The 13,834-nt window shown below is 41.2% G+C and overlaps 1 protein-coding gene across 1 annotated transcript; it reads right to left on the bottom strand.

Moving 5' to 3' along the window:
- On the bottom strand, positions 1-4,551 carry GJA10 (gap junction protein alpha 10). Its single transcript, XM_073220828.1, is given in 8 exon segments — positions 1-261; positions 264-295; positions 298-344; positions 346-961; positions 964-1,021; positions 1,024-1,105; positions 1,107-1,387; positions 4,306-4,551. Coding segments are annotated over 8 exon segments (1,623 nt in total).
- Between the last annotated feature and the right edge of the window lie 9,283 nt (positions 4,552-13,834).

The following is a 13,834-nucleotide window of genomic DNA, read 5'->3' on the forward strand; positions in this document are numbered from 1 at the left end:
TCAAGAGCTATTCTGAGAACTGGAGCTTCCTGAGTCACTGTGTGGCTATTGCTTTTCGGGCAGCAAACTGGATAGAAAGCTGGCCTTGTGACTGCCTGAGTGAGATCTCTCTGTCCAGACACCAGTCTCTCTCATGCTGCCATCACTGGCTCTGCAGGGACTGTACAAATCTGCGGGAGGCTCTCTCGAGGGTTGCAGGTCCTGGGACTGCTCCCAGGTTCCTAGTGCAGAGGACGGGCATTGTCTAGGAGCTGCCCTCTTTTACTTAGCCAAGACTGGGACATTGTATTTGGAAGTTAAATGAGGAATGGTGTGGTTGCTGTCCCAGGTGCTGAATCCTAACAAGGACATGGGCTGTGGACATGGAGCTGTCCGCTGTGCTGATCCTTCTCAGCCCAGACTTTCTTACTACAGCAAAACTCTACCTCAAATTGCCTGGGCTGTAGGATTTGCCCCATGGTTTTAGACTTCGGCACACTGACTTGGATGACCTGCTGTTGATTGCTGGCTTGAAGTACATAGATTCTTTCAGGCAAGGAAGAGCAAATCTTACGCTGCTGGGTCACTGAATATTTTTTCAAGTGGAATAGAGAGCCTCTTTCATCCTCACTACCCTCGCCACTGGATTTCTCATAAAGTGCCTTGATGATTTTCCCAATTCTTAGATGAAATATTTCCAGTACGCTAAGGAACAAAGAGATGGATGCAATGCTGTGCATAAAGAGCATGAAAATGGTCTTCTCTGTGGGCCTGGATACAAAGCAATCTACTGCACTGGGACAAGGAGGTTGAGTGCATTTGTAAAGGGGGTGCATTTGAAATCCATAGAGAATATACTGGCCTACCATGAACACTACTTCCAGCACAGATCTTGTCAAGATGTGTAAGATGTAAGTACGCAACAGACATCCTTTCAGAGGAACTTTATGGATCTTCTTCTGCTCCTCCAACCTCTTCAGTCCTCTATCTTCTGATGCTCCTCCAACTCAAGCTCTGGATTCTCCGTCTGTGCTCTAAGGTGTGGATTTTTTTCCTCTGCCTCTCCTTTTCAAAGACCCTGAGTCTATAAAGTGCATGACCCATAAACATGAGACAGGGAGAAGACAAAGATGATCTGTAAAGCCCAGAAACTGATCAAAGAGATAGGGAAAGCATCATCATAACAGATATTGTTGCAACCTGGCTGCTAGGTGTTGCAGGCAAAGGCTGACTGTTCGTCATTCCAGACATCTTCAGCAGCCGCACCAAGCACCAGCATTCGAAAAATGAAGAGGATGGTCAACCAGATTTTCCCCACTATGGCTGAGTGGGAGTGAACTTCCTCAAGGACACTGCCCAATAAATTCCAGTCCCCTATTCGAAATTCCCCATGGTACGAGAATAATGTCTGAAATATACAGAAAACACTGAGGTTAATAGTACCCTTCGATGTAATCTCCAAGACACAGCACTTTCTTTTCTCATGTCAGCATAACTACGAAGAGTTTTCAGCCCTGATATTTATGGCCCATGCTTGATGTGACAAGATGTTTCCAAGGATTATCAATTTTGGGGGAGAAAAAAATAACACTAAAGAGCCTCCACAATCTGACCCAATTTCCTTTCTATCCTCCTCTCTTCCAAACAAAGTTGGCTATCATTTTAGTACACTCAATGGCCCGCACATTTGTACAACGTATTCCATTCCACAATTCTGCTCATTTTTCTACCCTTCTGAGATGCCCCATTTATCAAACATACTACATGACCGTATATCAGTCTCAATTACTTCAGCAGTTTTCCTTAGCCATCCCAAGTCAGTGATTTTTCCCATTCCTGAATTCCTACACTATTCTTTATGCCACTCAATTAGCACTGTGCCTAAGATGAGTTTTGTGATGGTTGTGTCTCATGTCCCTACTTCTAGAAAAGTACATCCTTCACAGATAGACCTTACTATAGCATTTTGGTCTTTGTGAACAGACGGTCAATAAATAATAATGGATTGCAGTGTCTTTTCATTTTAAAACTTGGTTCCTTGACCCTATCACTGGAATAGTCAACAGAAAAAAAAAAGTAGATCTACACTATATATTATCCATAGCTCCCACTGCCATGACTGCAAGCACAAGAAATCAGCTAAATAAGCCCTCAGGAACTAGCACAGGGTAAGAGTGAAGATTAAACAAACACAGACACAGTACTACCAATAAGACATACGATTACATCCACAAAGCCACATCTGGAACAGCATGTTTCCATGGAAGCTTTGTTAACCTGGGAGAAAAATTAGTAAACTGATTCTTTAGCAAGTTTGGGATCTGAAAAAGAATAGCATAGCTGACATTATAGGTTATTTGGTTTACCTTGGAAAAAAGAATGTTTTTCAAGGTTCAATGAGGTTAAAATACTTGGTAGGTTAAAAGCTTCTAAGATGTGGAAGACTTCCACATATGAAAGATAATGGAGGTAAAACAGGGAAGTTTTATTAAAACAGATAATGAAACAATTTTATCCTTCCATAATTCATTCATTCAATACTTCTTACTAAAATCTCACTATCACATAGGCTTGTGCTAGATGTCAGGGAATTCAAAAAACAAACAAGTACACCTGGGCCAGCCCTCATGGTACTTAGTCATTAGAACTCCTACTAATAGTGAAAAAGAACAAATGACTAACTCAAAAATACAAGAGAAAAAACATGGAATATTCTCCCCACTTATCCCCAAACACAAAAATAAATTCCAGGTGGAACTAAATGTAAAAAAGTAAACCATAAAAGACTTATAATAAAATGTAAAAGAATGTTTTATGATCTTGAAGTAGAGGAAGGCTTTTTTAAGCACATCAAGTCCAGAAATTGTAATTGGAAAAAACATACAGATTTTAATCAACAAAACGGAATGGCAAAAGTGGAGAGGTCCAGAAGACATTTGGGTTTAGAGAACAACCTCCACCCAAAAAAGGTACAAACTAGAGACAAACATTTGTGAATTATCACTCAATACACAGAGAAGATCGCTCAGAGACAAGAAGGCCAAGTGAGCCAATGACAGAACACTGAGACACAGCACAGGGCAGAAACTCCATAAATGACAATGAGAAATGACGAAAGGGAGGGGGAAGACTATGAGGGTAATGTCACTGAAAACCAAGGAAGAGTTTCAAGGAGAATGATTAGCAATGCCAAATACGTACACATATAGCACTATTTAAAAAATATTAATGGTGGGATAGACCATGCCCAAGGATTAGAAAACTATTTGTAAAGATGCCAGTTCTCCCCAAATTAATTGATGCAAAGATTCAATGTGGTATAGTATATCACTGAGTACAATACAATCCTGTAAGAGTACATATACAGGTATGCATCTGTACAGGAGATGTGTGTGTGCATACATGTAACTATATGAACATGGAGAAAAAATACAGGACACACATCAATCAATTAATGTAGGTTACTGGAGGTCTGTAAGAGGTGATGAGGATGGAAGAGGAGTTTACAGGGAGAAGAAAAAAGGCAAAAAAGACTCTTATTAAGCAGCTTGACTGATTTTATCCAATGTATACATTTATGCAAATTTTTTAAAAATATATTTAAAAAGTAGTAGATAACCACTCAGAATTTGGGATATAAATGAGACTTTTATCTTATTCTACATACTTGTGAACTGTTTGAAATTTAAAAATTAAAACTGTAGCCATATATAGTACTTACAAATGAAAACCTGAATTAAAAAATTTTGGACTTATACCTCATTAACTGAAGCAATAATTTACTAAGTTCTAGCCTCTCAAAGAGTTTTTAAGGTCTTTTCCCATAATTATTCCTTTAGAAATTTCTGGCCGTTATTCATTAAAAAGTAATTCCTTTAGCACTTAAAAAATCCAGAGCTTCTATTTCATATAAAAACTAGAAGGTGGGAAAGCTAACTCATTTCATTAACTTGCTCCCCACTTGGCAACCCTAAACTCTTTAGTGCTTCTTTTTGCCACTATCTCTTTAAAACTTAGAAATTATTAAACAGCAAGGAAAGGAAAACTGGGCCAACCTGAAAAACCTAAATATCATCACAGATACTGGCATACAAGACAGGTCCTTTAGACAAGTATACCTACGTTTCCCAAAAATAACTACATTTACCATTAAGTAACTACAGGTCCTAGAAATATTCTTGAATTTTCTTTAATTATCAAATAGGAATTTATCAGCTATGTAAAAAGCTGGCACTCCTTTCCTGAATTTTATTTCACATCTTTCTATCACCACAGGGATTTCCTGTATTTCTCATAAACAAGAAAGTCCACATGTTTGCCACTTACCGTATAGTTGGTCAGAAAAAAAAAATTGCGACTGGGCTCAAAGAACCTGAAAGCTGGAACATGTCTGGCTAATTGGTAAAAGTGCTGCTGGTTCCAGATATAAAAGCTCTGATCAGCTGGGTGTGGGGCGCAACCCAGAATGAGCCCAGTAATTCTGATCAATAAAGTGTAATCTAGTCCTCCCACAAAGCCAAAATGTCCCTTGGTGCTTTGCAAATCGTAATATACTTTGCTGATGGGCACCATGTTGGAACACCTACCTCCTGGCATATCATATTTGGAAATGAAAAGTGAAACAAATGAGAATTTTCCTTTTTTGTTTGTGGATGATTACAGTGATTTGAGTTTGGGTGCATTTCTTTCAACTAATTGATTGTTCTGGGAATAGATGTCACAGATCAATGGGTCACGTCCGATTTCATCAGCTGCCTAGGGTGAGTCTCACCTCATCAAACATGAACAAGTAATAATGGAGTGACAATCATATTCAAAGTGTTCTTGCAAATCATGCTATGCTGAAAGGAGAAACATCCTAAAAAGAGATTAAAGATTTTTTCGGTCAGAGAGGAGGCTGCACCTGTCTGTAGATTACATATTCTAGCAATATTCTATTAGGCTGAAACAGCTCAGGAAAATATTTTTCTTTTTCAACAGATACTTAGAGACACTTAGAAAGCTCTGCACATTTTTGTAGAGAAAGCATTCGAATTCCGAAGAGGCCAAATGACTTTCCCAGTGCAGATGGAGACTAAGTCTCCTAATTCCTAGTCTACCTAATTAGTCACATCTCAAGTACATAATCTTACCACCATCTTTAGAGGAGTTGACAGCAAAAATGTTACTGGAACACAATGATAGCTTTAAATCACAGCTCCTACGCACATTTCTAAGCCTGCTAGTTTCCATATAAAATGTAGAAAGTACATAAAACTATAGATAGATCCTAAACATCATTTGCCTATTCTATTTTCAGATATTTCACTTCAAAGAATGATTAATAAAAGGTAAACTGGTGAGGAGGTTAGATCTCCACTCTCTGGCACATTTATTTGTTTCAAGTACAAATTGACTGTCAGAATTAACTAGAGGTGAAAATAACATATTAATGTGTATTTGTGCAGTAGTGGCTGCATACACTAAGAAAGCCCTTGATATTTAATTCTAAAATTCACCTGAAAAGTAATGAATTTAATATTTAATGCATTTTGTCATAATCAAAACATTAAAATCACACATTCATGCACAGAATAATTCATAAGGGTACACAAAAAAACAAATATCAGTTTCCTCAAGGGAAGGTGACTGAGTGACTCGGGAAGAGGTGACAGGGCACTTGCACACAGAGTCCTCTGAACAATGAATGTTTCACCTAATCATAAATGTTTCAACTAGAAAATAGAAATACACACAACCATATGCAACCCTATGTCTGATTTGTTAAATCTCCTACAGATGGACCTGATCCCTTCACTCTTAAAGACTTTTAGCAGGTGGGCAGATATCTTTAGGACAGAGGCACAGTGGGTGACTCTCCCATAACCTCACAGTAGTTATTCGAAATGGCCTCATGAGGTAACTGATCCCAGCACTGCACTGCCGCTGGGAAAGGAGGGTCTTCCCCTGGCCTCATCCCCAACCAGCCCAAAGGCATGGCAGGAATCCGCTTACTAAGGATGAGAACCACTGCCAGAGAGAACAGTGTTTTTCAGCGTTCCTGCTTTCACCCACCACAAGTTAGGCTCAATCTATGGAGTCACTGGCAGGCTCACAAACTCAGAGAAGCAAGGGAACAGAAAGATTAGAGAACAAATGGCTCGGGATAGAATGATGCACATGGTGGGAGAGCCCCCTGACTACTGCCTTTGTGTCAGTCAATGGTACCACACTTCCCAAGGCACGGCATCCACAGCTGGTGATATGAACTCCTAGGCAGAAGGGTTGCTTTTCATGCGGCAGTTGTGAAACATTTAAGATTGTGATAGTCAATGCAATACTAAATGAAGAGAAGGTACGTGTAATAGAGGGTAGCAACAGCTGAAGAGGAAAGTTCATTTGAGTCAAGTCTCTCACCTGCTGAGATTCAGGGAAATCTACAATGAGAAAATAAGGGTTTCCCAGGAGGAAGTGTGAGAAAGTATATGAACTGGGGTAACCAATCAGGTTCCTAGCAGAGAATCTGGCATTCCTCAGATAAAAAGTGTTACCATGGGGGGGCGGAGCCAGGATGGCGGTGTGAGTAGAGCAGTGGAAATCTCCTCCCAAAAACACATAGAGCTATGAAAATATAACAAAGAAAAATCTTCCTAAAATAGAGACCACAGGACACAGGACAACATCCAGACCACATCCACACCTGCAAGGAACCAGCGCCTTGCGAAGGGGGTAAGATACAAGCCCCAGCCCGGCGGGACCCGAGCGCCCCTCCCCCCGGCTCCCGGCGGGTGGAGAGAAATCGGAGCGGTTTTTTTTTTTTTTTTTTTTTTGGCGAGCGCTTTTTGGAAGCCTTAGAGGGACGGGCCCCCGTTGCTGGGGAGGCAGGGTGGCGGGACCGGTGAGCAGGTGCCTGGGAACGGCGCTGGAGGACAAAGAACATCCCGCGTTTCTCCCTGCGGGACCGGCGGGCGGGTGCCTGAGACCGCTGCCTGAGGACGGAGGAGGTCGCGCGTTTTTCCCCTTTTTTTTTTTTTCTCTTTTTGGCGAGTGCTTTTTGGAAGCCTTGAAGGGACGGGAACCCCAGTGCTAGGGAGGCAGGGTGGCGGGACTGGTGAGCGGGTGCCTGGGACCGGCGCCTGAGGACAAAGAATATCCCACGTTTTTCCCTGCGGGACCGGTGGGCGGGTGCCTGAGACCGGCACTTGAGGACAGAGGAAATCACGCGTTTTTCCCCTTTTTTCTTCTCTTTTCTGCGAGTGCTTTTTGGAAGCCTAAAAGGGACAGGGACCCCGGTGCTAGGGAGGCAGGGCGGCGGGACTGGTGAGCGGGTGCCTGGGACCGGCACCTGAGGACAAAGAATATCCCGCGTTTTTCCCTGTGGGACCGGTGGGTGGGTGCCTGAGACCGGCACCTGAGGACGGAAGAAATCGCGCGTTTTTCCCCTTTTTTTCTCTCTTTTTGGCGAGTGCTTTTTGGAAGCCTTGAAGGGACAGGGACCCCGGTGCTAGGGAGGCAGGGCGGCGGGACTGGTGAGCGGGTGCCTGGGACCAGTGCCTGAGGACAAAGAATATCGAGCGTTCCTTCCCTGCGGGACCGGTGGGTGGGTGCTTTTTGGAAGCCTTGAAAGGACAGGGACCCTGGTGCTAGGGAGACAGGGCAGCAGGACCAGTGAGCGGGTGCCTGGGACCGGCACCTGAGGACAAAAAAAAAAAAAAAAAAAAATCGCTTGTTTTTTCCTTTTTTTTTTTTTTTTTTTCCATTCTTTCTGTTCCCTCTCTCATTGTTGCTGTTGTTGTTTTGGTTTGGAGAGTGCTTTTGGGAAGTCTTAAAGGGGCAAGACAGGTCACTTAGACCAGAGGCAGGGAATCTGGGGATCTCTGGGCACTCTAACCCCCTGGGCAGCAGGGAGCACAGAGGCCCCTTACGGAGATAAATAGCCTCCTGGCCGCTCCCCCTCCAACGGGGCTCCACCATTTTGGAGGAACAGCCCCAGCCAGGCCAAGCCCACAGCAACAGCGGAGATAAACCCCAAAGCAACTGGGCAGGAAGCAGAAGCCCTGTCTGCGCACAGCTGCCCAGCACAAGCAACTAGAGGTCGCTATTCTCCCAGGAAAAGGCTACAAACCAACAAGAAGGGAAGCTCTTCCAGCGGTCACTTGTACCAGCTCTGCAAACTATCTCTATCACCATGAAAAGGCAAAACTACAGGCAGACAAAGATCACAGAGACAACACCTGAGAAGGAGACGGACCTAACTAGTCCTCCTGAAAAAGAATTCAAAATAAAAATCATGAACATGCTGACAGAGATGCAGAAAAAAATGCAAGAGCAATGGGATGAGATGCAGAGAAAAATGCAAGAGCAGTGGGATGAGATGCAGAGAAAAATGCAAGAGCAGTGGGATGAAGTCCGGAAGGAGATCACAGATGTCAGGAAAGAGATCACAGAAGTGAAACAATCCCTGGAAGGATTTATAAGCAGAATGGATAAGATGCAAGAGGCCATTGAAGGAATAGAAGCCAGAGAACAGGAACGTATAGAAGCTGACATAGAGAGAGATAAAAGGATCTCCAGGAATGAAACAACACTAAGAGAAATATGTGACCAATACAAAAGGAAAAACATTCGTATTATAGGGATACCAGAAGAGGAAGAAAGAGGAAAAGGGATAGAAAGTGTCTTTGAAGAAATAATTGCTGAAAACTTCCCCAAACTGGGGGAGGAAATAATCGAACAGACCATGGAATTATACAGAACCCCCAACAGAAAGGATCCAAGGAGGACAACACCAAGACACATAATAATTAAAATGGCAAGGATCAAGGACAAGGAAAGAGTTTTAAAGGCAGCTAGAGAGAAAAAGGTCACCTATAAAGGAAAACCAATCAGGCTAACATCAGACTTCTCAACAGAAACCCTACAGGCCAGAAGAGAATGGCATGATATACTTAATGCAATGAAACAGAAGGGCCTTGAACCAAGGATACTGTATCCAGCACGACTATCATTTAAATATGATGGTGGGATCAAACAATTCCCAGAAAAGCAAAAGCGGAGGGAATTTGCTTCCCACAAACCACCTCTACAGGGCATCCTACAGGGACTGCTCTAGATGGGAGCACCCCTAAAAAGAGCACAGAACAAAACACACAACATATGAAGAATGGAGGAGGAGGATTAAGAAGGGAGAGAAGAAAAGAATCTCCAGACAGTGTATATAACAGCTCAATAAGCAAGCTAAGTTAGGCAGTAAGATACTAAAGAAGCTAACCTTGAACCTTTGGTAACCACGAATCTAAAGCCTGCAATGGCAATAAGTACATATCTTTCAATAGTCACCCTAAATGTAAATGGACTTAATGCACCAATCAAAAGACATAGAGTAATAGAATGGATAAAAAAGCAAGACCCATCTATATGCTGCTTACAAGAAACTCACCTTAAACCCAAAGATAAGCATAGACTAAAAGTCAAGGGATGGAAAAACATATTTCAGGCAAACAACAGTGAGAAGAAAGCAGGGGTTGCAGTACTAATATCAGACAAAATAGACTTCAAAACAAAGAAAGTAACAAGAGATAAAGAAGGCCACTACATAATGATAAAGGGCTCAGTCCAACAAGAGGATATAACCATTCTAAATATATATGCACCCAATACAGGAGCACCAGCATATGTGAAGCAAATACTAACAGAACTAAAGAGGGAAATAGACTGCAATGCATTCATTGTAGGAGACTTCAACACACCACTCACCCCAAAGGATAGATCCACTGGGCAGAAAATAAGTAAAGACACACAGGCACTGAACAACACACTAGAACAGATGGACCTAATAGACATCTATAGAACTCTACATCCAAAAGCAACAGGATATACATTCTTCTCAAGTGCACATGGAACATTCTCCAGAATAGACCACATACTAGCTCACAAAAAGAGCCTCAGTAAATTCCACAATATTGAAATTCTACCAACCAATTTTTCAGACCACAAAGGTATGAAAGTAGAAATAAATTCTACAAAGAAAACAAAAAGGCTCACAAACACATGGAGGCTTAACAACATGCTACTAAATAATCAATGGATCAATGAACAAATCAAAATAGAGATCAAGGAATATATAGAAACAAATGACAACAACAACACTAAGCCCCAACTTCTGTGGGATGCAGCGAAAGCAGTCTTAAGAGGAAAGTATATAGCAATCCAGGCACACTTGAAGAAGGAAGAACAATCCCAAATGAATAGTCTAACATCACAATTATTAAAACTGGAAAAAGAAGAACAAATGAGGCCTAAAGTCAGCAGAAGGAGGGACATAATAAAGATCAGAGAAGAAATAAACAAAATTGAGAAGAATAAAACAATAGCAAAAATCAACGAAACCAAGAGCTGGTTCTTTGAGAAAATAAACAAAATAGATAAGCCTCTAGCCCAACTTATTAAGAGAAAAAGAGAGTCAACACAAATCAACATAATCAGAAATGAGAATGGAAAAATCACGACAGACTCCACAGAAATACAAAGAATTATTAAAGACTACTATGAAAACCTATATGCCAACAAGCTGGAAAACCTAGAAGAAATGGACAACTTCCTAGAAAAATACAACCTCCCAAGACTGACCAAGGAAGAAACACAAAAGTTAAACAAACCAATTACAAGCAAAGAAATTGAAACAGTAATCAAAAAACTACCCAAGAACAAAACCCCGGGGCCGGACGGATTTACCTCGGAATTTTATCAGACACACAGAGAAGACATAATACCCATTCTCCTTAAAGTGTTCCACAAAATAGAAGAAGAGGGAATACTCCCAAACTCATTGTATGAAGCCAACATCACCCTAATACCAAAACCAGGAAAAGACCCCACCAAAAAAGAAAATTACAGACCAATATCCCTGATGAATGTAGATGCAAAAATACTCAATAAAATATTAGCAAACAGAATTCAACAGTATATCAAAAGGATCATACACCATGACCAAGTGGGGTTCATCCCAGGGATGCAAGGATGGTACAACATTCGAAAATCCATCAACATCATCCACCACATCAACAAAAAGAAAGACAAAAACCACATGATCATCTCCATAGATGCTGAAAAAGCATTTGACAAAATTCAACATCCATTCATGGTAAAAACTCTCAGCAAAATGGGAATAGAGGGCAAGTACCTCAACATAATAAAGGCCATATATGATAAACCCACAGCCAGCATTATACTGAACAGCGAGAAGCTGAAAGCATTTCCACTGAGATCGGGAACCAGACAGGGATGCCCACTCTCCCCACTGTTATTTAACATAGTACTGGAGGTCCTAGCCCCGGCAATCAGACAAAACAAAGAAATACAAGGAATCCAGATTGGTAAAGAAGAAGTTAAACTGTCACTATTTGCAGATGATATGATACTGTACATAAAAAACCCTAAAGACTCCACTCCAAAACTACTAGAACTGATATCGGAATACAGCAAAGTTGCAGGATACAAAATCAACACACAGAAATCTGTAGCTTTCCTATACACTAACAACGAATCAATAGAAAGAGAAATCAGGAAAACAATTCCATTCACCATTGCATCAAAAAGAATAAAATATCTAGGAATAAACCTAACCAAGGAAGTGAAAGACTTATACTCTGAAAACTACAAGTCACTCTTAAGAGAAATTAAAGGGGACACTAATAAATGGAAACTCATCCCATGCTCATGGCTCGGAAGAATTAAAATCGTCAAAATGGCCATCCTGCCCAAAGCAATATACAGATTTGATGCAATCCCTCTCAAATTACCAGCAACATTCTTCAATGAATTGGAACAAATAATTCAAAAATTCATATGGAAACACCAAAGACCCCAAATAGCCAAAGCAATCCTGAAAAAGAAGAATAAAGTAGGGGGGATCTCGCTCCCCAACTTCAAGCTCTACTACAAAGCCATAGTAATCAAGACAATTTGGTACTGGCACAAGAACAGAGCCACAGACCAGTGGAACAGATTAGAGACCCCAGAAATTAACCCAAACATATATGGTCAATTAATATTTGATAAAGGAGCTATGGACATACAATGGCAAAGTGACAGTCTCTTCAACAGATGGTGCTGGCAAAACTGGACAGCTACATGTAGGAGAATGAAACTGGACCATTGTCTAACCCCATATACAAAGGTAAACTCAAAATGGATCAAAGACCTGAATGTAAGGCATGAAACCATTAAACTCTTGGAAAAAAACATAGGCAAAAACCTCTTAGACATAAACATGAGTGATCTCTTCTTGAACATATCTCCCCGGGCAAGGAAAACAACAGCAAAAATGAGCAAGTGGGACTACATTAAGCTGAAAAGCTTCTGTACAGCGAAAGACACCATCAATAGAACAAAAAGGAACCCTACAGTATGGGAGAATATATTTGAAAATGACAGATCTGATAAAGGCTTCACGTCCAGAATATATAAAGAGCTCACACGCCTCAACAAACAAAAAACAAATAACCCAATTAAAAAATGGGCAGAGGAACTGAACAGACAGTTCTCCAAAAAAGAAATACAGATGGCCAAGAGACACATGAAAAGATGCTCCACATCGCTAATTATCAGAGAAATGCAAATTAAAACTACAATGAGGTATCACCTCACACCAGTAAGGATAGCTGCCATCCAAAAGACAAACAACAACAAATGTTGGCGAGGCTGTGGAGAAAGGGGAACCCTCCTACACTGCTGGTGGGAATGTAAATTAGTTCAACCATTGTGGAAAGCAGTTTGGAGGTTCATCAAAATGCTCAAAACAGACCTACCTTTTGACCCAGGAATCCCACTCCTAGGAATTTACCCTAAGAACGCAGCAATCAAGTTTGAGAAAGACAGATGCACCCCTATGTTTATCGCAGCACTATTTACAATAGCCAAGAATTGGAAGCAACCTAAATGTCCATCGGTAGATGAATGGATAAAGAAGATGTGGTACATATACACAATGGAATACTACTCAGCCATAAGAAGTGGAAAAATCCAACCATTTGCAGCAACATGGATGGAGCTGGAGAGTATTATGCTCAGTGAAATAAGCCAAGCGGAGAAAGAGAAATACCAAATGATGTCACTCATCTGAGGAGTATAGGAACAAAGGAAAAACTGAAGGAACAAAACAGCAGTGGAATTACAGAACCCAAAAATGGACTAACAGGTACCAAAGGGAAAGGAACTGGGGAGGATGGGTGGGCAGGGAGGGATAAGGGGGGGGAAGAAAAAGGGGGGTATTAAGATTAGCATGCATGGGGGGGAGGGAGCAAGGGGAGGGTGGGCTGCACAACACAGAGAGGACAAGTAGTGACTCTACAACATTTTGCTAAGCTGATGGACAGTAACCGTAATGTGGTTGTTAGGGGGGACCTGATATAGGGGAGAGCATAGTAAACATAGTATTCTTCATGTAAGTGTAGATTAAAAATTTTAAAAAAAAAAAAAAAAGAAAGAAAGAAAGAAAGAAGGAAAAGGGGGATTACTCCTTAACAGGATAAAACTATTGGTAAATCAAAGATCAACGCATGCTTTAAATATCCTTAATGTTGATCACTTAAAGGGTGTCAGATGATCAGCTATGGAAGTACTCTTTTCTGATAATATTCCTTTCTCTTAATTTAAAAAAAAAAATAAAAAGCAGTTACTGTGTGCTGACCTCCAATGAGTTCTGCACAGTGGTATAGAGGGCATGTCAAAGTGTGGGCAAAGGGTCTGTTTGTTTCTATGCAGGAGATCAAGGCCTAGCTTGGATACCCAGAAAATGAACTAAGATACGATATGAGGAGGAGCTTCCGGCATCAGCACTCTCTGGAGGACTTGTGCCGGGGGATGATCATCAAAA

The sequence above is a fragment of the Manis javanica genome, chromosome 13, assembly GCF_040802235.1.
Source record: "Manis javanica isolate MJ-LG chromosome 13, MJ_LKY, whole genome shotgun sequence".
NCBI classification, from domain to species: domain Eukaryota; kingdom Metazoa; phylum Chordata; class Mammalia; order Pholidota; family Manidae; genus Manis; species Manis javanica.